Here is a 24,902-nt window from a genome sequence, read left to right as displayed (position 1 = left end):
CCATAACTTATTGGTGATACCAAATTCAACCGTCCATCATCTTTTTGTGTTGCATTTTCACCCTAAGTGGGAAGGGTATGCCCAGACGTGGGTCCCGTGCTCACTACGCCACTGGAGTCAAGCTATCCTGGCTGATGAGGGCTGAAAGCCCGAAACCGGTCCTAGGATGCTTGATTCCTGTCCAGGGAAGACATGGCCTGGCAGTTCGGTCTGGACTGTTCCCATGAGGCACAGGGTCGACTGATTTGCATATGACTATGTCTGAACTGGGGTGGTGTGGTGAGCAAAATAACGATGGACTAAACCCAGATCTGTGACTGGGGGTGAATGTTTGACAATGTTCAACATTCCGTCCATCATCTTTTTGTGTAGCAGTTTCACCCTAAGTGGGAAGGGTATGCCCAGACGTGGGTCCCGTGCTCACTACGCCAATGGAGTCAAGCTATCCTGGCTGATGAGGGCTGAAAGCCCGAAACCGGTCCTAGGATGCTTGATTCCTGTCCAGGGAAGACATGGCCTGGCAGTTCGGTCTGGACTGTTCCCATGAAGCACAGGGTCAAGACTGGTTTGCATATGGCTATGTCTGAACTGGGGTGGTGAGCAAAATAACGATGGACTAAACCCAGATCTGTGACTGGGGGTGAATGTTTGACAATGTTCAACATTCCGTCCATCATCTTTTTGTGTTGCATTTTCACCCTAAGTGGGAAGGGTATGCCCAGGCGTGGGTCCCGTGCTCACTACGCCAATGGAGTCAAGCTATCCTGGCTGATGAGGGCTGAAAGCCCGAAACCGGTCCTAGGATGCTTGATTCCTGTCCAGGGAAGACATGGCTTGGCAGTTCGGTCTGGACTGTTCCCATGAGGCACAGGGTCAAGACTGATTTGCATATGGCCATGTCTGAACTGGGGTGGTGTGGTGAGCAAAATAACGATGGATTAAACCCAGATCTGTGACTGGGGGTGAATGTTTGACAATGTTCAACATTCCGTCCATCATCTTTTTGTGTAGCATTTTCACCCTAAGTGGGAAGGGTATGCCCAGACGTGGGTCCCGTGCTCACTACGCCAATGGAGTCAAGCTATCCTGGCTGATGAGGGCTGAAAGCCCGAAACCGGTCCTAGGATGCTTGATTCCTGTCCAGGGAAGACATGGCCTGGCAGTTCGGTCTGGACTGTTCCCATGAAGCACAGGGTCAAGACTGGTTTGCATATGGCTATGTCTGAACTGGGGTGGTGTGGTGAGCAAAATAACGATGGACTAAACCCAGATCTGTGACTGGGGGTGAATGTTTGACAATGTTCAACATTCTGTCCATCATCTTTTTGTGTAGCATTTTCACCCTAAGTGGGAAGGGTATGCCCAGACGTGGGTCCCGTGCTCACTACGCCAATGGAGTCAAGCTATCCTGGCTGATGAGGGCTGAAAGCCCGAAACCGGTCCTAGGATTCTTGATTCCTGTCCAGGGAAGACATGGCCTGGCAGTTCGGTCTGGACTGTTCCCATGAAGCACAGGGTCAAGACTGGTTTGCATATGGCTATGTCTGAACTGGGGTGGTGTGGTGAGCAAAATAACAATGGACTAAACCCAGATCTGTGACTGGGGGTGAATGTTTGACAATGTTCAACATTCCGTCCATCATCTTTTTGTGTTGCGATACCAAATTCAACCTCAAAACTTGAAGATATACCATCACAACTTAAAGAATTGGCCTGGTCACAATAAAGGCATTCAGAATTATGACCACTATTGCAATGCCATGATACGATTTTTGAAATCAAGGTTTCTATTAGCCTCGCTGAACTGATGTCATGATTCCTTAGACGTGAAACACATGTTGGGTTTTTGTTTGCTTCTAGTGCTAACTATTGAAACTGTTGATCAAAATAGAAATTCATACTACTCGACACTCTATTGTTAGTTCTTCTGGAATCAAATAGCTGATTTAAACTATTAATGAAAATGTAGATTTCAATACTACTGAGAAATCTCAGAAACTGTGTTACTATATTGAAGTTTATGCAGTATTAAGGAGGGGACACTGCAATCCAAGGTCCTACTGCCAGCCTAATATACAGCCATTTCTACCCAGTTGTGACAACTTTCTTTGTTTCTTTTAATGGCTGTCCTGTGTCTAGCCTGTATAATATACAGTAATGTCAATTGATAACACCCTGGCCTGCACTAATACTAACACCATAACTCTGCCCTTAAATCGTATTTTTTCTTTCCCTCCTCCAGTGCCTTAGTGAAGGTTCAGTGTATTACTAAACCTTGCCCCTCCCTCCTCAAACATGCATCCCTTTCAGACTAATGCAATAGCTAGGTTTAGTTCACTCACCACTGTAGCCACAACTCTCCTGGCTCTATAACTATGGAATGTTGAACTATAAGGGTGCATCCATGAGTTGTGACAAAAGTCTCTAGACAGGTCTTTAAATAGTCTATTAGGTAACTATTCTCCTCTCGGTTCAACCCTTGGTCTATACCCTGGAGGTCCTCTAGAGATAGAGCCCCTGTCTTGAAAACAGAACTGGGATTGGTCCTTCCCATTTCTTCATGATATTTACATAATAAATTGGGGATTCTCTTTTTACTGCATTGACTTCCAGTCTATAAGTTACTGGGATTACTTGTTCAAGTACTTTTTCTGGACCCTGCCATTGCCTTAACATCTTATGGTCTGTTGTAGGGAGTAATAGGAGAATATACCCCCCACGGCAAAGGTTCAAAGTGTGGCCTTTTTATCATACAGTTCCTTCTGGCTAAGTTGATGTTGTTATAGACTTAGGGGCATATCAACAACAACCAGCGATAATTATCGCTAAGCGCACTTAGCGCTAGGATAATTATCGCCGGCTAGCGTTGATTTTTATCGCTGAGATAGCGTGCTATTAGCAACGCTTATCTCAATAGCGATAAAAATCCTCAAGCTAAGTGGCTAACGTGAGATTATCGCTGGAAACCCAGCGATAATCTCACGTTAGCTTGTTGATAGGGACAGACAAACTTAGCCATGATATCCTCCTTCCATAGGATATCATGGCTAAGTCAGAAAAATACCAGACGTAAAAAAGCAGCGTTAACCGCGGTTAGCGCTGCTTTTTTTGTCTCTAACAGGGTTAGCGATATTCTTGATAATAGGAGAAATGTCGCTTAGCGACATTTCTCCTATTATTTTACTCTGGAACGCCCCCTTTGCATCTCATTAGAGATGCAAGGGGAAGCGTAGAGTAAAAGGGTGCTAACATGCAAATTTGCATGTTAGCCCCTGTTGTTGATAGGGTGCTAGTTTTATCTCTGCTTTTTTGTTTTTTAAACCAAAAAAGCAGAGATAAGCCCTTGTTAATATGCCCCAAAGTCTCATAATTTCACATATTTCTCTCAAGTGAGTTCTCGGATGACTTACATATTCAAGAATAGTTTGGGAGTCATCTCTTTCTTTTTCCCATACTTCTCGAGCCATATCTAATAAAGTATGGGGCTTTTGCCCAAATAGTAATTCAAATGGAGACTACCCCGTGCTGCTCTGGTCTTTACATTGTATGGCAAACAGTACCACAGGAAGCATTTCTTTTTCCCATATTTCTCTAGCCATATCTAATAAAGCATGGGGTTTTTGCCCAAACAATAATTCAAAGGAAGACTATCCCACGCTGCTTTGGTCTTTATATTGTATGGCAAACAGTGCCACACAAAGCATTTGGTCCCACCTTCCCATTTCCATTTTTAGAAGCTTCTTTGGGGTAATTTTTAAAGTGGCATTGTAGCGTTCCACCAACCCGTCTGTCTGGAGGTGGTTCGCACACCTTTTTCATGAGCGTCGAAGTGAAGGAACTAACTTGGTAAGTGAGAATCTTTCCGAGAAAAACCACCCTTGAAAATATTTCTATCATGGCCGTAGCTATTTGTGTGGTAATGGGTTGCCATAGTGGAACTGCCTCCGAATATCTGGTGGCGTAGTCTACCATTGCTAGGACAAACCAATACCCACTCTCGGGGGGAAGAAGGGGTCCTACACTATCCATTCCTACCCTGGAAAAGGGTTCCTCTATTACAAGTAATGGACATAAATGGGCTTCTGGAGTCCGATATTTACTTTTTTTTAACAAATGATACATTCTGTACAATACTTAATAACCTGGGTATAAACGAAGGCTCGAGAGCAGATCGTGCTTTTTTGGGTATGGCTACCATAGTGGCTAAACGCGACATAGCAGCCCAATAGAAAAATCCGGCTTCCCCCACAGTGTCGCAGTGGCGGCGGGAGTGGACTGGTGTGCCCAAAAGGAGAAGCCTGTGTATGAAGCCCGGGGGTGTCCCTTGAAACTCAAACACTTATAAGTGAAGTGGCTGGGCCAGTGGAACTGAGCCTCGGACAGTACTGTATTTTCTGTCTCTATGACCTTGTCTCCTATATGGCTGCTCGCTTTGCAATATTGTCGTTATTTATGCATCTGCCCCACAGTATACTTGGCATGTACACTTTTGTGTTATCTGAGTGGTGTATTCTCACAGCTTTAAAACTCAATAAAATTGGTTATCAAAAAACTTGCTATAAATACCTCTATTTTTCCCGTCAAAAAGGATGCCCTAAAAAATGGCCTAAAAATAAAATGTTCTCTCTAAAGGGTTCGGAGACTAAGCACTGTATGTGTTGGTTCTTTCCCTTCTTCAATACAATAATCCATTCTTCTTAGAGGAGTGTGTACCTACCTCTTGAAGGTCATCTGATTCTGCTGGCCTTCCCAAGCTTCGCGAAAGAGCAGGTCTAATTCCCAGATCACTTCTATATCTTTCTCTTTATTGCTTTTCTTCCATTTGGGTACAGGCCATTCCGTATCTTCCACTCCAGAGAAAGGGTCTCCCTCTCGCCAAGACCACCCTCCTTGTATCAGTCATTCCAGTTTTGGGTAATCTGTCCCTACAATGAGAGTTTCTAGTAATTTTGGGATTTGGCCCACTTGCAATGGACCAGGAGCCTCTCCTTTCTCCTAATGGTGGTCTTTCCTTTCTTTTTTTATGAGTTGGCGCCATCAAGTAGCTGTCGTCCCTGGATTTCTGTCCAGAACAACCGGTAAGTGGGGTTCGCTATCCCTGGCCTCCTCACAGTGGACTAAATTCATAAGAAATACCTCAAAAGGACCTGCATAGCTGTTCAAACTCGGCAGCTGAAAACCATAAACTGCATAACTCTCTCTCACACTTCTTCGTCAATTATACTTCTAAGCACTGCGTCCCATAACATGATAACTGCCTCTTGGTGGCCATCACACATATCATGGAAACACCTCCTACATGGGAGCAAAACAAAGAACACCCTTACAGCCACACACTGTACATTGTGTAGCATGTTGTCCATGTAGACAAGCATTTCAACACCCCACATTTGGGTAGTAAGTATTATATAAATTAAAATGCATCAATAAAAAGCAATACAAATATAAAAGTAATTGTAGCTTATTTTACTATAATCCCAGAAGATCACAGGCTCCAGTCACCCAGGCACTGGTGAAAGGTTGCCATTTGCAAAATTTCCACAAAAGCCTACTCTTGTGAGCAGATGAAAACAAATTACCAGTTATCCAGTATTGGTATCTTTCATAGATTCACATGCATGAATCATTCCCTGTCGCCGAGATGGGAGTCCCACGGTAAAATACAAAAGTAGTGCCATAAGTAATAAATAGGCCAAAAGAGGCCAAAGGCTATATCTTAGTAGCCTATCCACTTCCTTATATGAAAAGGACCAAAAGTCAGCTCCAACCAATCAGCTATCGGCAACCTCTAGAACACTCCCAACAGAAGCAGTTCTCCTCAGATTTTCCAAGCACCAGTGGGAAGTAAATACATCTAAAATCACTGAGAACTGGTTCCACGGGAAGGAGGGTGTGTGCATGTGAATCTATGAAAGATACCAATACTGGATAACTGTAGTTACAGGTAAGTAACTTGTTTTCTTATCCAGTATTGGGGTATCTTTCATAGATTCACATGCCTGAATCAGAGTAGCAAGCAGTACCCAAATTGTACTGTTGTTTGCGGATGGTGGGAGACATACAATTTAAGACTCCTAATAAAAATCCACAATCTTGAAACATTGGAATGACAAAGCATAAAAGTAATAACCATACAGTGTATATTCGCATGAGGAACATATACATTGAGAGACATAAGAGCATGAACAATGTAATCAATGTAACAGTAAAGAAGGCTCATAATAGACAAGCGTTAAAGAAATGTATAGAATCTGACCTTAGTGAAATAGATTGCGTAACACAGCTTGGCCAACCGCTGCATCCTCCTTTTGTGCAGATTGGAGGCAGTAGTGCCTTGTGAATGTGTGGTCATTCTTCCATGTCACAGCACGGCACATCTTGTCCAAAGTAACTCCAGCAATCAAAGCTGTAGATGCAGCAACAGTCCTGTTGGAGTGTGCTTTAGCCTTTACCCTGAGAGGTTTGTTGGCTTTTTCGTGGCAGAAGTGAATAGCAGATGCGACCCATCTGGCTATTGTTGCCTTTGTTACAGCAGTTCCTTGTTCTCCTTCACCATAGGCCACTAACAGTTAATCCGTCTTTCTAGTATCCTTTGTCTTTTGAAGATAAAACTTCAAACATCGTTTTACATCCAATGAATGCAATGTCCTCTCAGCTGGACTAGGTGGATTCGGGAAGAAAGTTTCTAGCATTACTGGTTCGTTCAAGTGAAATTGTGTGGGTACCTTTGGAATTAATTTAGGATACGTCTGGAGGATTACATAGTTCTTTGATCGTAAAAGTCTGAATCTCCCTAACTCTCCTTGCAGAGGTAAGAGCCAGCAAGAGGGCTACTTTCCATGTGAGATATTTGAGATCTGCTTAATGGATCGGTTCAAATGGTTGTCTCATCAGTTGTGCTAACACCACATTGAGTTCCCACTCCGGAGGATGCGAACGCACAGGAGGGAAAGTGCAAAAAAGTATTTCATTAATGTTTTACAAGAGGAGACGAACATAAAGAAGGATGCTGCGGAGATTTCCTGTACCTGGAAAGAGCAGCCAGGTGAACCTTGACTGACGAGAAAGTGAGTCCAGACTTGGCCAGTGAGAGTAAGTAAGGTAAAATCTGTTCAGCAGGAGCTTGAACTGGATGAACTTTATTGGTTTCACACCAACAACAAAATCTTTTCCATTTTAAGCGATAGGTTTGATAGTGCTTTCAGCACGGCATTTAGACAGTACGTCTCGAGAGTCTTGTGAAATACTGAGATCTTTGAACTCTAGGAATTCAGGAGCCATGCGTGCAAGTGCAGGGATTGCGGATCTGGATAGACTATCTGACCACTGTTCCATTATAACATGGTCGGATGCAGGCAATTGGGCTTGTCTTGCGACAACAGAAGAAGCTCCTGGAACTAATACTGTCTGGGCCAACGGGGTGCAATCAGAATTAGGCGGCAGCCTTCCAGTTTCAACTTTTTGAGCACCCTGGGGATTAATGGAATGGAGGGAAAAGCGTAGGCATAGATCCCGGACCATCTAATTGAAAGGGGATTCCCCCTTGACCCCGGTTGCGGGAACCTGCTGGCGTAATATCGGCATTTCTTGTTCTCTTGTGACGCAAACAGATCCAGAGCTGGTTTGCCCCATGTCCGAAAGATCTTGTTCACCTGAGTTTGTTTTAACTCCCACTTGTGGCAGCCGGATAGAGATCTGCTTAGCAAGTCTGCTAGTGTATTTTGTAGACCCTTGACATGCTCGGCCTTCAAGGATATTCCGTGTAACATTGTCCATTCCCACAACTCTTGCACTTCCTGGGAAAGCATTACAAACCTTGTTCCTCCTTGTTTGTTTATGTAGTACATGCTGGTCGTATTGTCGGTACGGACCTGCACTGAGGAACCTGCTATCCTTGGAAGGAAAGCCTGAAGAGACAAAAATATGGGCCAAAGTTCCAAACTGTTGATGTGTTGCTGTTTCTGTATCTGAGACCACTTTCCCTAGATCTGTAAATCCTGCAGATGACCTCCCCATCCGTCCATGGAGGCATCTGTCGTTAATACGAAATCTGGGATGTTTTTCAGAAAGGTGAGACCTTGAGCAAGATTTGCTGTTAGTGACCACCAGCGGAGTGCTTCCACCATATGTACAGTTATTTGGATAACATCCTCGAAAGAACCCAGTGCTTGTAGCCATTGTTTCTGCAATTCCTCCTGAAGAGGTCTCATTTTGAGCCGCGCTAAAGGGATCAAGTTGATTGCTGAGGAGCACATTCCTAGGAGCGATTTGAATGTTCGAACAGAAACTGACTTTCTTTTTTAAATGGTTGTTGCTAATTTTTGAAGGTGCACTTGACGGTCTTGAGAGAAGAATGCTTTGCACTGGATGGTGTCCAGGGATGCTCCGAGGAATAAAATGTTCTGAGTTGGAATCAAATTTGATTTGCCCTTGTTCAAAGTGAGACCTAGTGAATTGAACAGGTGGAGACAAATTGTTGTGGCAATATTGGCATCCTGCTTCGACTGAGCTTTGAGCAGCCAATCGTCGAGGTATGGGAAAACTTGGATCCCCGGGATCGTAAAGTTGATGCTACTGGTGCTAAGCACTTGGTGAAAATCTGTGGCACTGATTTTAGGCCAAACGGGAGCACCTTGAATTGATAGTGGGTGCCAGCCACTGTGAATCGCAGATATCTTCGATGTTTTGAATGGATAGTGATGTGAAACTATGCGTCTTCCATGTCCAGAGAAGTCATGAAATTCCCTTCATTTAAGTACCCCAAAATATCGGAAAGTGTTACCATCCAGAATGTTTGCTTTTTGTGGAATTTGTTGAGATTGTGGGGATCCAGAATCGGTCGCCATTCTCCTGACTTCTTTTTGATTAGGAAGAAACGAGATTAGAAACCTGTTCCTCTCTGTGTGGATGGTACTTTTTCTATTGCTTCCTTGAGGAGCATGATCCAGACTTAATTGCGCAATAAGTGAAGACAAGGGGGAGGGGGACCCCTGGGCGGAGTGGTAGGTGGTATCTGGATAAATTCTAGTGTATGACCTTTGGTGACTAGGTCCAGCACCCAGCGGTCTGAGGTGATCTCTTGTCACAGCTTTGCATAAGCAGACATTTTCACACCCACGGGTAGGGGGGTAAGGTTGACTGGCACCCTGAGAAGCTCATTGTTTTCTGGCAGAATCACAGCGTTGTCGCTGTTTCCGCTTCCGGCCACCCTGGCGAGAGAAACCAGCCGTTGATGACTGACGGTAAGACGATTGGTTGTACGACTGTCGGTATTGAGGTTGGTATTGACGATACTGCTGATTCGACTGATAGCCGCCTGATATGTAGTGAATCCTCGCCCTCTGGCTCCTCTGAAAGGTATGCGTCTATATTGTAAACCACCTAAAGATTTTGCGGTGTCGGTGTCATTTTTGATTGCCAAAAGGGTATCATCTATATGTTTCCCGAACAGTGAATCCCCATCATAAGCTATGTCCAGGATCTTCGTCTGAACTTTGGGTCTAAAGGTAGTCGTTTTAAGCCAACCCTGGGGTCGAAGAACTGCTGCCCCAGCTAATTGCCGTAAGCTCGTGTTGGCAATATCCAACGCACAGTCAATTGTTTCGGAGGCAGCTCGCTCCCCCTCTAATAAGATCTTCCGGTCCTCCTCTCAATGATCCTCTGGGATAAGATCTATCAATCCCGCTATATCGGACCACATTTGGTGGTCGTAACGGCCAATGATTGCCAAGGTGTTGGCAGCTCTAATTAAAGCTGCAGCCATAGAAGAGAATTTTTTCCCTAAAAGGTCCATACGACGTCCCTCTTTATCTGGAGGAGTGGAAATTGGTGTTGCAGGCCTTTTGGAACGCCGCTGCGTAGCCTAAGATATTAACGAATATGGCCTCAGGTGCCCTATCAGGCAAGATGGACTGTTCTCCGGAGCGTGGTACTTTTTCTCTATACGAGGTAGCACCGCAGTTATGGATGCTGGTGTCTTCATGATTTTCACGCCCTCTTGCCAGATGTAATCAATGATGGGAATAGAGCGAATTATCTTTCTAGTACCCTCCTTGAAGTCATGAAAAAAACAGTCTGTTTGTTTGACCGTAATAGGGAGCTGGAACCTAGTAGCTGCTTTCTGCATCAAATTATGAAATCCTCCGATGTCTTCAGGAGGAGAATCAGAGGGTAAATGCAGAGGCGGAGATGGTGTCTCGATGATATAATCGTCCCAGTGATCTGGAGCATCTGCCTGTTTAGGTAATTCACCTTCCTCAACCTCTTCATCCGAGGAGGAAGTGTCTTGATGTCCAGTGCCAGGTGGACCTTGTGCAGGGGCCGGTGTACTGGGTAGAGTAGGCTCTGGTACTGGAGCAGGAACCTCTACTTGTGGAATTGGGCTCTCTGTTGGAATTTGCTGAGGTGGAAATCTATGACGATAATCCGCCAACATAGCCTGAAGGTCTTGAATAAGTGCTGGAGGAAGATGAGCCATTTCCCTCTGACGAGGTTCCTGCCTGTGATGGAATTGATATGTATGACGTGGAGTCATATATTGTTCATGGTTATAATGCTCCTCCTGATAATTATCATCCTAATCAGTGTCTTGGCACTGTTGAGCTTGGATGGACTGTGAGCCACTCTGTATGGATCGTCCTCCTCCTCCTCCGCATAATCCACATCCTCTATAAAGCCCTCTAACAGGTGGGATGGTAGTGGAGGGGAAATTTTACTGTAATCCTGAAAAGGCTGTTGAAAAGGCCTCTGGAATATCTTTAATTGAGAAACTCTTGTCGACCTTGGCGTTGACGGTGCAGAAATCAGAATAGTAGGAATGTCTCTCGTCTACGGTCCTGTCGTCGACGGTGGTAATATAACAGGCACATTCATAGACGATGTTTGCAGGGTTATCGTCGGCGGGCTCGTCGCCGACGGTGCCGTCGTCGATGCTTCTCCCGTCGACAGTGTCATCGTCGACAGTGTAGTCGTCGATGGTGTCGTCGTCGACGGTGTCATCGTCGACAGCGCAGCTGGAATCTTCATCGACGGGAGTCTCGTCGACGGCCTCTTCAACGACGGTGCGTCGTCGACGGGCTTTCACGATGGTCTCATCGTAATAGTAATCCTCGTCAACGAGATAGGAGATAAAATAGCCGTCGTAGAAATAGTTGCCGTCGACAGTGGTGTAGATGACGTAACACATGCCATCAACGATGTGGTAAAAGTCATCGTCGACACAGATTTTTTGTGTTTTTTACTCACAGATTCTGAAGAGGATGATCTTGGATGCTCTGTGAATGGAGTAGAAGGCGGAGATGATGCTGACTCAGAGGAGTGTTTAGAACTCCTCTCTTTGTGAAGAGATTTTTCCTGGGAAGTTTTCAGATGTTTTCTTTTCTCACCCGACGAGCCTTCTTGAGACCTAGCCCTCTTGCTAGATGTGGAAGGTCCTCTTCCTCAGCCAAAGAAGAAGGACGTTCTTTAGGCTTGAGCCATAAAAGTAATCTTGCCTCTCTGCCACTCATAGTCTTGCTGGGTAAGGTACGGCAGATTTTACTGTTGGTAGTGTCATGTTTGGGGTAGAGGCAATAAAGACAATCTTTATGAAGATCATCAACATGGACCCTCTTCTTCCCACAGGTCCTGCAGGAGCGCAAGAGGCCCTTCTTGTCAGACATACTTGCTTGAAGAGCTGAAGAGAAGAAAACTCAGGGAGACTTTCTTCCACACGACGTGCGGTGAAAATCTGAGGGGAACTGCTTCTGTTGGGAGTGTTCTAGAGGGTGCTGATAGCTGATTGGTTGGAGCTGACCTTTGGTCCTTTCATATAAGGACGTAGATAGGCTACTAAGATATAGCCTTTGGCCTCTTTTGACCTATTTATTACTTATGGCACTACTTTTGTATTTTAACGTGGGACTCCCATCTCGGCGATGGGGAATGATTCAGGCATGTGAATCTGTGAAAGATACTGCAATACTGGATAAGACTGCCTGTTAATTTGTTTTAAAAATCTCTCAGCATCCAATCTAGTCACCCGTAACTGCCTCTGATGCTAATAACCACAAGAAGGCTTTGGTAAGGAAACTGTTTTATTCTAGTGTTTATGTAAATTAAGAAATTGGATGGGTCAATACAGGTTGTGCTCAGTCACCAGGACCGGACTGGCTGTTGCGGGCACTGCACATTTTCACAGTGGGCCGGAAGGGTGGGGCCGGTTTTTGACCTGTGGGAGCCGGACTTGTTACTGAGTGCTGGTTTTGCAGCAGTGCTTGACACTAGCACCCCTCCCCCTTAACCCCGGCCCCAGAGCTTTTCAGTAGCACCCCCACCCCCTGGGGCCGGTCAAGCGCAATTGCCAGGGCGAGTTTCTAGTTCCAGTCCGGCTCTGTCTGTCACGCATATTGGGTGGTGCCGTACTATGGGATATTGTGGTACTGTACACTATAGAAGGAACTCTACAATGTTCTTACATTGTCAAATAATTCTGATTCTCAAATGGATACAACTTAAGAGAGCAGTGATGTAAGCATGAGTTGCAAACTGGAAAAGAGAACAACCTGTGGTATGTGTTGTCAGTGATCATAGGTACCTTCTGCTGCAATAAGACAAAGCAGAGAATATATCATTTCTTTGCTTCTTGTCCTTTTTCTATTGCCTATTTCATGGAACCACTGTCACTAAAGCATGCAAGGTTGGTATTGTGCATTATAGTAGACCAGCCTGACTCATCTGCCTTTAGTACATGCAGGTTGTGTGTCTAGTGTGTCAATGCCACACAAAAAAAGTTTTTAATGGGAGACCAAACTGTTACAACTGTGTTCCAATATTTGTGAGCATACTAGTTTATTTGATTCCAGTTTCTGTCACATAAAGCCTGTCACCCTATTAAAACAGAACCTTCCTATGCACATCTGATTAATTTAAAATTCACTGGTGCACTTCACCTCACTGTTTATTGCATTTATAACACATCCATTTCTACATACGTTAGGTGTTATCACAAGTGTTTCAAGCGTAATTCAAGACGTTTGTAAATGCTCTAAACTATCTATTTTGTAGGCAACTTAGAGTTACAAGTCCTTGACACTTCTGTGGGTCCCCTTATTAAGTCTTGCCCACACTGTGCATGCCCTGTGCTGCAAAATGTGTTATTTACAATTCAGTGGGCTTACAACCCACCCGCACCATACCATTGATTGTTTTAATTGTCACTCTCTTTCGCAATCTTTCAATTCATATCATAGATTCAAATTTTTTAATCATTCCCTGAGAGGCTGGGAAACTCCAGTACTTTTTGTAAATAGCAATAAACAATGTTAATAGACCACAGACCTAACACATGTGTTTGTTTAGTAACACATCCATCTCATTTGAAACAACCCAAATTTCAGCCAATGAGGTGGAAATATTGAGTTCTCCACCACACCAGAGGTCACCATTCCTCATATTTCTACTGCGAGTGTGTGTACGCGCATGCGCGTGCATGTGTGTGCATGTGTGTGTGTGTAAGAGGTCCAGGAAACCTCCTGCTCTACTTTGAGAGATGAGCTATATTTGCAAGGAATTTTATCCGCCACTTCCTTAGACTTCCTGCTTCAGTAACACTGTACAGTGAGTTGTTTCAGGAGCTTTTATAGTTTTCTAGAATGTGGCAAAAATTCACCCGTCATCGTGGCAGATAAGGAGAAGGGAGCCCTCTTCCACATGTGTTCCTCTTGTGGGCAGCATAAGATTGATGCTTCTGACTCTCCTCTTCCATGCCTATACTGCTTACTATCAAAGCAAAAGCATCTGCCAGATTTTTCCTTCAAAGACCATCAAGAACCAAGCCTGCCCTTGTATCTCATAAATAGGAAAGATTCCCCCTCTAAAGCGGATTCCCCCCGCTCCTAAGTACTTCCAAGATAGTGGAGCAGAAAGGAAAAATGTAGAATTCCCAGAGATGGAACTTTCCACATAAAACACTCATCAGGCTCCTCTGACCAGGCGTTGAAGGAATCTTTATTACTATTTTAAATAGTACCAGGAATTCCTACCCTGACAACGGGAAATAATTCAAGCATGTGAATCTATGAAAGATCTATTGCCGGAGAACAGAAAATTATTCACTTGTCATCCTATTACTTACCTGTCATCCCAGTTCTGCATTGGGGGTTTCTTTGTAGTCATAATCACATTAGAATTTGCGCTGTCCCACAGATAGATATCTATTAAATTCACATTCAAAGCTCTCCTAGTTTTGGCATATAAGGAACCTGAGGCACTGTGAAAAAAAGTGATTTTCTGAAGGCTCTCACAGCATAGTCAAGCAGGCAACCTGGGATTTGAAGACTGGTCTCCAGTTTCCACAACTTAACCACAAGTGCCACTTTTCTCCTAAAAACACCAAAACTGGAGAACTGATTTTCTTCTTAAAACAAGCTTTATAGTTCAACTTTAAAATCATAGTTACTGTCCTCGGTAGCATCTTAGACCAGGCAGGATAAAAAATGGTTAAAGCCTCTGTGCCACTGACATATATGCACCTTCTTGACATGAGTACCTGCACAGGAAATGTGGGTGCTCTGTTGAATGAAGAGTAACCCTGACCACACATGAGTGTCTCCCAGCAGTAAGGAGAACTTTACTAAAGATAGGGTAGTTATTTGGAATGGAAGATAGGGTCAGGGAATATGGTTGAACGCATAACCGAACTATGCGTAGATCAGGAGCACACACAATGAAGATTATGGGCTTCATCAATGAGTGCTATCTAAATATTTCAAAGGAGATTTGGAACAATTTGACTTTATGACAATCATTTCTTAAATTGGGCATCTTCTTGTTTTATCTATTCCTAGGCATTCGCCATCAGCGTGTTTCCAGCTGAAAGAACTGGAGGTTCAGAGGGAACTTAGAGCTCAAATACTCTGAAGCAGATGGAACCCGAATGACAGCAAAAAAACGAGGATCTCTTGACTCACCCATCACTACTTATGTATGTATTGTATCAATGTTTCATGGACTTATGTTCCAATAAGCTCCTTCTTCTTCTTATGTGTTTAATTCATTCAGAAATAGAGAGTGATCTTATAAGACAATAAGGACAGACTCATTAACAAGACTATCTCACTTATCTTTACTTTGCATTGTGTGTGATGAATTAAGCTCTCTGGCTGAACTTGCCCCAACAGCTTCCAGATGGCTAGAGCACCACAATACTTTCCAAATAACTGAGAGACTAACTGGAAAACTAATAGAACGACTTGAAATTCTTTCTCACCAGAATGCGCTTCACAGATGGTAAGATTGCTAACGCATCTGAAGATCTCAAGTTGTCCTCTTTTTTCTGCTCTGATTGTGGCAACACCTCTATCCACGAAGGTGTGACCTTCTACTCCTTCCCTTTCCCGGCCTTGTGTGTTGTCACTGTCATTTGTATCTTGCTCTTTGTTGTTGGGATGACAGGCAACATCATCACTATCCTCATCATCTCCAGGTGGCGCGGCATGAGGACCACCACCAACCTGTACCTCTCTAGCATGGCTCTGTCAGACGTCTTCATTTTTCTCTGTATGCCTCTGGACCTGTACAAGATGTGGAACTTCCGGCCCTGGCGGCTTGGAGATCTGGTTTGCAAGTTGTCCCAATTTGTGAGTGAGGCCTGCACATACTCCACAGTCCTGCACATCACAGCCCTCAGTATGGAGCGCTACCTGGCTGTCTACTACCCACTCTGGGCCAAAGTCATCATCACTCGCGCCAAGATAAAGTGGCTTATTGTGATGCTGTGGGCCGTGGCTCTGTCTAGTGCTGGACCCGTCTTTGTCCTGGTAGGTGTGGAATTTGAGAACGGGACTGACCCAGAAGAGACTGGAGAGTGCAAGTGCACCAGCTACGCTGTCGCATCGGGACTCCTTAACATCATGATATGGGTGTCTAGTCTCTATTTCTTTGTTCCTGTCTGCTGCCTAAGCCTGCTGTACAGCCTGATTGGGAAGAAGTTGTGGAGACGAAGGAGAAGCCACGGTGACCGAAGCAATCTGCAGACAGTCAAAATGCTTGGTAAGTGCTCACCATAAAGTGGGTGGGATTATTTGCTCTAATGTTTTGTGCTGCAGTCACATGATTGCACTGTTCAAAAGCATGGGAACTTAGTATGCCTTAGAAAATCCAAAACACAATTGCCCAGTCCTGCCGCACCCTTTGCTATTGAAGTTGAGACCTGGGTGACATTAATATGACAATAAGATAGGGTGTGCTTAAAAACAACTCAAATCCTCCTTCAGCCTGACTTATTAAACTATATTATATATCGTATGTAGAATTCTGCACACGTTAACCAATTTACTTACATAGGCGTACTGCAATTTGCCAGAATCAAGTACATTTTCTTTCAGAGTTCTAGGGTGTCTTATACTAAAAGCTATCCTGAGAGCATGCTTCAATTTTCTAGAGAAAGTGAGCACTCCAGAGTAATCTTTTGCAAATAGATTTACTTCACCAATCCAAATGAAAGTGGCATCAGCAGACCCGACACGTTTCGGCAGAACCCGCCTTGATCACAGGTCTTAAAACAATGAACAAGGTGTAATGAAAATTGACAAAGACCTAAGTGGTCACTCTTAGAATGGTGTTATTTGCGACCTTCTTGTAACATACATGTAATACAATATAACTATAAGCTCATATCATTCTAGACAACTGCTTGTCAGATATTAAGCATGTTATGCTGTGCAAAACCGTAGAGAAAAGCATTTTTCTTCCCGAATAAATATAAATATCAAAGCAAAATATTAAGAAATCATACAGTAAATCTCCAATTGCAGATAGATTAAGCAATGAGTAGGGGCTGATTTATGTGTATTATGGCAGCAATCTTGTAGCCTGCAAGACCGACGTGGTTCAGCTGATGATTCAAAAAACTACTGCAGACATTTCAAATATTGCCTGAAAAAAAAAGGAGCTTTTGTTTCTACCCACAGATACTATGACTATAAGAAATCCTTAATATTGTTATTGCTACAAACATGCTGTGCTCTCTGAAGCACACTACAGTACATACTAGACAATTGAATGATCCACACCAAGTCTTTCTGTTTGTCCTTTCTAAGGGCCTGATTTGGATCTCGGTGGATGGGTTACTCTGTCACAATGATGACGGATAACCCGTCCACTGAAATACAAATCTCATAGGATATAATGGGATTTACATTTCGGCAGACAGGATATCCGTCACCGTTGTGATGGAGTAACCCGTCCGCCGAGATCTAAATCATGCCGTAAATGTGTGCAAGGGGGACTTCAGCGTTTGCTGTGCCCTCCAGACAATGGAGCTGGCGGGAAACAGGGATACCCCGAACTGGGAATCCACATCAAAAACTGAATGGTATATGCTGAGGCACAAGTAACAGAACTCCAGGTCTTCTAGATACAGACTACGCTCCTCTGTCCATTCAAGAGCATCAAGAAGAGAGCAAACAGGCTGAAGCACTCCAGGGTAAAGCGATGCCATGCTCCCAGGCCTGATCTATCAGGCACTGCAAGATGAGAAGGGCGACTCTCCTGTCCTGTGTCCATGAGTATGGCCATGGAGATGATGCATTGCTATCAGTCATAAAACATGACTCCAGATGGTCAGGCCTGGCAGCCAATGTGAGTCTCACTCCATGGTGGAGACTGTTCTTCAAGACTCTAGGGTGCAGTCAGAGACCATGGATGGAGAGACTCCCATAGTAAGGTGAGGTGGGATGGACTTTAGAACTATTTTTAGGCTTTAGTGACTACAATTTATTGATCAATATCATTTCATTGTGTGCCACTGTCCCAAATATTTGTTGGTGAGTATGACAAATTATCTGAGATACTATTTACAAGGATTTTGGGCAGTATATGAAGCCATTTTATCCTTTAACTACAGCTATTTTGCGTTAGTGTTCTTAGATATTTTGCATTATGCTTTTTATAATTATTTTATACTGTGGTTAAAAGAGATAGAAATAGTGCAAAATGATAATAATAAAAAAGAAGTCCACAGCAAGGTATACAGTTACAATGTGATCAGAAAAGACAAAAATAAAACAAATCTAGGTAGGTGCCTGAATCTAGCCCCAGAGAGGGATCTATGGAATCTGCAATGTTATCTGCACAAGTAAGATACATTCTGGGTAACTTCCCATATACTGGGTATTCTCAATGGCCAATGCAGTGTTTGTTGAAATTAACTGAGCTCCAGAGCCAGGATCTTTGAATGCTGGAAGTGAACTTGGGCAACGTCCCTGCAAGACGAGCTGTAGCCTACCTGGAGAAGGAGGACACTGCTGAACAACAGCCACCAAAGGAGAAGCCTATCTCGTCATGAAGAGGTCGGAGGTGTTGGGAGAGTGTGGGCTAAAAGAGTGTATATTCCACTGATGAAGGGGTCACTTTAGTCCCAAATGTTGTCACGAATGTTGCCCTAAGGTAGGGATTGTTCCAGGTTCTGACTCTGTTCTGTCTTTATTTGTTTACTTATAAGTCCCCTAAAGCAATTGATCAATCAATCAGGGGTTTATAAAGCGCACTACTCACCCATGAGGGTCTCAAGGCGCTGGGAGGGGAGGGGGGTTGCAGCTCCGGTTTATTCGAAGAGCCAGGTCTTGAGGCTCTTCCTGAAGGTGAGGAGGGCGGTGGAGCATCTGATGTTCATTGGGAGCTCGTTCAAGGCTTTGGCTGCGACGTAGGAGAAAGCTCTTCCTCCTGCTCTGGTTCTGCAGATGCGGGGGGTCTCTGCGAGGGTGAGGTCTGCTAAAAGATTGTCTTGTTTTGGATTGAAACATTATCAGTGAATGATGCTGCCTCTTCTTGTGACATCTCCCTGCCTGTTCAATTTCTTAGCTATGAACCGCTTCGCAGGCACCGAGTTTAGTCTCCTGCTATGCTCATGTAATGTTTTTTGGTTTCCTTGTAGTAAACTCTATGCTATGATTTGATGTTGATGACTTCCTGTTTCATTTGGAGTCAGTCTTCTGATCTGTGTAAGTGGTAACGCAACTGCTATGGTCTGTGTGGGGGTACGGATACAAAAACGGTTTTCTGGTGCAGTCATCTGTCTTAGGTGCTTTCATTCCAATCACTTAGAGATTAGTACGAATTAAGTTACTTATGTGTAACTATAGTTTCCCAGAGCTGGTAACTTTAATAGATTCACATGCTTGAATCATTCCCCAACATCGAGCAGGGTGTCTCACAGTAAATTTAAATAGTACTCTACGATGTTAACATACTTTAAAGGGTGTACACAGAGGGCATTTATGATCTACAGGTTAATGTGGGCCTCTTCTTTTGATTTTGCACCTTTTAAATCCTGAGTGACTCCTCTGGCCTCGCTACCAGATTGTCATGATCTGAGCAAACATTTATACCCAGTGGTGGATAATGTCCTCAAGTTGGAATTATCGTCCCTGTTGTCTTGTTGTCCTACTGTGCATGGCTTGGGATGCTTCTTGTTTATGCAACCTCTGATAAACTAAAGTGAACAGTTTATTCTCTAATACTTTTTAGGTCTTACCTAGAGACAGTTTTTTCGTAGCTGTCTTGCCAGCATCATTAAGTACAAAGTATAAAAGATCATACCGACACAATACATTCCTATATACGTACATGGAGGGGTTTTCAGTCACTCTTCTTCATCAATGGGCCTTTTTTGAACAGTTTTTTGCATTTTGCTTCCAACTACCACGCCATACGCTGAGGGCCATATTTATGAGCCCAGTTGTGTCACGCTTGCACTACGCAATGTGGTACATGCGCAACGCAACAAAAAATGCGATTTATGAAGCCACGCAAGGCCACTTTGCGTGGCCCTGAGTGACTTCAATATATCAGGAGTAACGTAACTCTGCGTGAATGATTTCATTGTGTTATTGTACCTTGGGAAGGCATTCCATGGACGTTGCGTGGGTGTACCCATGACACTCCCAGGGTTTTTGAAGCATTCCCAGGTTTACCAAAACTGGTAGACCTTGGAATGTGCCAAAAAATATGCTTTCTCAGGAGAGGCGTAAACGAGGAGAAATATCTTTATTTCTCCTCGTTACTTCCTATTTCTGTGTGTGCTGTATTCTGCAGCACACATAGAAAGAAAGAGAAATGTGCCTCCCAGAATTGTTTTTTGTGCATAAAGGTGCCACTTCTAGCACAAAAGCAATCCTGCATACAACAGAGGAACCCTTGAACCATGGTGCAAGGGTGCCTGCGTTGGTGCTAGGGAGCCCATTGTGTGCCATTGCTGGGGGAAAGTACAGGAATGCACCCTATTGGAAAAAATACAGTGCATCCCTGTCCTTTCCCTGTGATAAAGTGCAGCAAGGTGACTTGCTGCGCTGCACCACAAAGCCTCTAAGGAGCTATATGTCAACTCACTTTGGCCATTCGCTCTTGCGCTGTTAGTGACAGCTTTTCCTTTATCACATGTTCACAACACTCTAAAAAAAGTGTATTTCAGTGCCAAGCCTGGTGGGAAAATATTTTTAAATGTTAGTGCATTTTTCATTCCATTGATTACACTTTTTATTTTTTTTGTCATCTTTGTGTATTTAAGCTATGTCTACAGCTTACAATGAATTTAGAGCCAATAGTACATTTTCTATGTGCCAATGAGGATCATAGTTTCCTGTAATGTGCATTAAAGTAAAAGGGGTTGTCATTGTAAGGCCTGCGTGCTATGAGGCACCTGCACTCCTCAAACAAAATTATATGCAGTGGTTATATTTTTATTTTCAATGTACGTTTTTTTTCATTGCAAGCAGGTGCCTGTAACATTTAGGAGTAAGCATGTTTTTTCTTTGTATAATTGTGGGATATGAGTACAATAAAAGATAAAAGCCCGCACTCCAGCCTGCGAAGATCAGAGGCTTTGTCATTGATGTTACCCGTGAATACCATGGGGCCTATTTAGAAGAAATAATGCTTTGGCATCGATGCGTCAGATCTTTTGCACCTGCCGTAAATGCCTTAACGACGCCATGGATGAGCTCTATTTACAATACAGTGCTCCATGGTACAAGGATTCTTGGATGCGTTAGAAATTCTGACGCATCTTTAGGCGGTAAAGTGACACATTGCTGGAGTTGGTGGTAACACTGACGCAACTCCAGCAATGCATTAGACCACCGAGGCGAGTCCCTGTGTCCAATCAGAGGTGTGGTTATGGAAATGGGCAAACCCTTCCTTGTGGTCATTCCAAACCAGTTCTGGTGCAACTTCTCCCTCTCACTGGGTTTGAAGCCAAGCTTATTTGGAAGAGAAAGGGAGGTGTAAGTCACATCTGCCAGTGAGAGGGTAGGCCCCCTTTGAAGATCAGGAAGGGGCTGGGCACAGTCTGTCTGGGAGCAATCCACAGCTCACAACAGGGGAACCATTCACCAGTCAGGTGACACAGGACTCTGGCAGAAAGGCACATTTGGCTTAGGCAGGAAAATGACAACGTTGGATTTTAATTTAATTGAGTCCTTGAATCATTTTTCTAGCTGACCCCAAACCAAAATTAAGCATTATACATTGTCATAATTTAACCCAGTGTTTTCCTTCGAGAGAGCCAGCCTTGCTACAGTGAGAAACAACTGTAGAGGTTTTTCACTGCCAGGACAAGTAAAACTTAAATATACATACCCTGCTTTTTAAATACACTGTGCTCAGGCCTATGGGCATTTGGGATCATATGTAGAAAAATTAGAAATCGAGATTACCTAATGTACAAAATAATAATTTCATAAATAGAGATTCCTAATGGGTTGCTGGGGGAAGAAAACCACCATGTCTGTGATTGCTTTTTATTAAGTAATCTTTTTATTAAAAAAAATGTTGAAGAAAAGAAAATGAACCTTTGAAGTTTTATTGTTTTAGAGTAGGCCGTGGTCTGTAGGACCAGGTCAAAATGGCAGTGCAAAACTGCACACACAGGCTGAAGGGCAGGTCAGAGACGTTTTACAGTGGTTCTTTATTGGGTAACCCAATGAGTGTTGCAGCCCACTTCTAGCATTTAATTTACAGGCCATATCTACAGGTACTTCCATATACTAGGGGCCTACAAGTAAATTAAATGTGTCAATTAGGTGTATGCCACTTTTACCATGTTTAAAAGGGAGAGAGCACAAGCACTTTACTGCTGGTTAGCAGGAGTAAAGTGCCCAGAGTCCTGAACAAAGACGGGTCCAGGTAAAGAAGGCAAAAATCTGGGGGAATACCACATAAAAAATGGTAATTTTCAACTCAAAGCCAGTAAATAACTACAGGTACAGATCACTGGAGACAAACAGGAACATACAGAAGTATTTATTGATGCTTAGTTGTGTGCAAAGGAAAGGTAGCAAAGTACACCAGATAGTGCTCATCCAGGAGCATGATGGGAGTTGCTCAGTCCATGGAGAGTTTCTGAAACTCCCAACTGACACCATGAGAAACCTAAGACACATAAAATGAGGACAGTTGAAAGCAAAGTGATAGGACAGAAGAGGGACAATAAACATTCAGAAGATATCAAGTTACAGCTTGTCTCCCTTCTTTCAGCAGTGAAAGAAAAAGAAACAAACTCCAAAATGCACATTCACCAAGCGAAACACAACACCAAACCATCATAAAAGCCTACCAATCAGATCACTCAAATACAACAACAACCAAGCTCCAACAAAGACAGCTGCACCTTGCATAAAACATTTAACAGGGTGGAAACTGCTACTCTACCAAGCAGCTGAAACCAGAGCAGATTCTTCCACCCCAAACGTTTTCCTGAAATCAGAAACACCATCCCTCTATGCTTCCACTGCAGATGATACAACCAGACGCCACCACACAGCAAGCCAACCTTCAGCTTTATTTGGCCTTTAAAGTAATGATGATCAGCGTACAGGGCACACTAACGTCATTACACTAAAGTAAAAGTAAAACAAGCAGATAAGCTTGTTTTACTTTCAGTACATCAGCGCTCAGGGGGCATATCTCATCCCCCTGAGCACTGATTCTTATGGGAGAGGTATCATTGGAAAGGGGAGAATCTCCACTTTCCAATTATATCTCTGCCCAGTGGATGCCAGCTTGGGGTTCACCAGAGAAGAGAGATCCCCAAGCAAGGATTCACCTACTAGGCACCAGGGATGGGGGAGAGGCCCTTTAGGTAACAGCTTGTGCTCCCCCAGCACAATTGATGATTACAGACTTTCTGCACCCCCTGGGGGGCGGATGGGGAAAATTACCCCTGATCTGCCCCCCAAGGTGGCAGGAAGCCCACTAGACACCATGACTTTATTAAATAAAAATATAGGGGTGGTGACTGCCCATCATGGGCATGGTCATGCCCCCACCGCCAACAAAATATGCTGGCAGTCTTTTCTACCCTCCCAGGGACTGATTACCCCCAATCCGCGCCCCCAGTGTCATGGGGCAGAAAGTTGACTAGACACCAGGGACATATAAAAAAATATAGGGGTGGGGGCACCCACACTATCAAAAAAATATGGTGGCAGTCTGGGGGTGATTACATCGTTTCTACCCCCTGCAGGAAACCTCACAAGACGTCAGGGACATATAAACAAAATAGGGGTGTAGGCTGCCCGTCATGGGTATGACCATGCCCCACGTTACGAGAAAACTATGCTGGCAATCTTTCTGCCCCCCTGGAGGGCACATGGGGTGATTACCTCCAATCTGCATCAGGGGTCAGAAAGCCCACTAAACACCAGGGTAATATAAACAAATATTGGGGTCGGGCTGCCCATCATGGGCGTGGCCATGCCTCCATCCCACGAAACAATTATGTTGGTAGTCTTTCTGACTCTCCTGGGGACATGTGGGGGGTGATTACCTCTAATCTGCCCTCCAGAGGCAGCAGAAAGCCCATTAGACATAAGGGAAAGATAAAAAAATAAAAAGGTAGGTGTGGGGGCTGCTCATCATGGGCATGGTAATTTCCCCATTTCCAACAAAATATGCTGGTAGTATTTCTGCTCCCCCTGAGGGCACAGATGGGGGTGATTACTCTAAACTGCCCCCTCCTGGGGAGGGGCTGAAAGCCCACTAGGTACCAGGACCACTGAAAAATATATATAGGCGTGGAGGCTGCCTACCATTAGCGTGGCCATGACCCCACCCCCTTAAAACATGCTGACAGTCTTTCTGCAACCCCAAAGAGGGGATGGGGGTTATTACCCCTAATCTGCTCCCACTGGGGGGGCAGAATGCTCACTAGATACCAAGGACATTTTTGTAAAAATATAGCAGAGGGGGCTGCCCTCCTTGGGCCTGGCCATGCCCCCATCCCCCAAAAAATATGTAGACAGTCTTTCTGCCCCCCTGCACATGGGTCCGTGCTCTCCCCCACCCCACAGCCCTACAGAATTTCTGCCCCTCCTGGGTGGCGATAGGGCCATTAACCTCCAATGGACCCTCTGGGGGGGGCAGAAAGCCCACGGAACACCAGGGATTTCACAGAGCCAAACCAAATAAAAGCAGGGAGCGACGAACCCTGGCATCAAGCCATACCCGCACTCTAGAAGGGGCAATAGTCTATTTCTGCCCCCCATGCGGGCTGATAGGTTTGTCCCAGTTGGGGAGGTTGCTCCAAATCTCTCCCACAAGGGGGTGGGATAGAAAGTCCACCTGACACAGTGATTTTGCATTGGGGCAAATAAAGTGGTGCAGGTGTTGTACTCTGGCACTGGCCACTCTCCATCCCAAAAAGAGCAAACTGGTCATTGTGTGCCCCTATTTACAAGACACTTAATGCCCCATGATGGCTTTTCACTTGTGAAGTATTTATGCCGCACACTGGCTGTACAATGAAGCAAAGCAAAATCTCTGCCTTTTTTAGTTCTTCTAGCCTGATGGGAAGAGACAAACATAACTAAAGCTACACTATAATGCCAGCAAAAAACTGCTCCACCACTATCAAAAAAAGTTTACAG

General features: G+C 44.2%; 1 protein-coding gene across 1 annotated transcript in view; it reads left to right on the top strand.

Moving 5' to 3' along the window:
• Positions 1–14,825: 14,825 nt before the first annotated feature.
• Positions 14,826–24,902, top strand: part of LOC146782985 (growth hormone secretagogue receptor type 1-like) — a 29,989-nt gene continuing 19,912 nt past the window's right edge. Inside the window, exon 1 of the mRNA XM_085640069.1 lies at positions 14,826–16,029. Within this exon, the coding sequence (XP_085496195.1) occupies positions 15,252–16,029 (778 nt within the window). The 5' untranslated portion in view covers positions 14,826–15,251. The remainder of the gene's footprint in view (positions 16,030–24,902) is intronic.

This window comes from Triturus cristatus, chromosome 12 (assembly GCF_964204655.1).
Source record: "Triturus cristatus chromosome 12, aTriCri1.1, whole genome shotgun sequence".
NCBI classification, from domain to species: Eukaryota; Metazoa; Chordata; class Amphibia; order Caudata; family Salamandridae; genus Triturus; species Triturus cristatus.
Note: the sequence above shows the minus strand (reverse complement) of the source record. Positions and strands in the feature narration are given on the sequence as shown.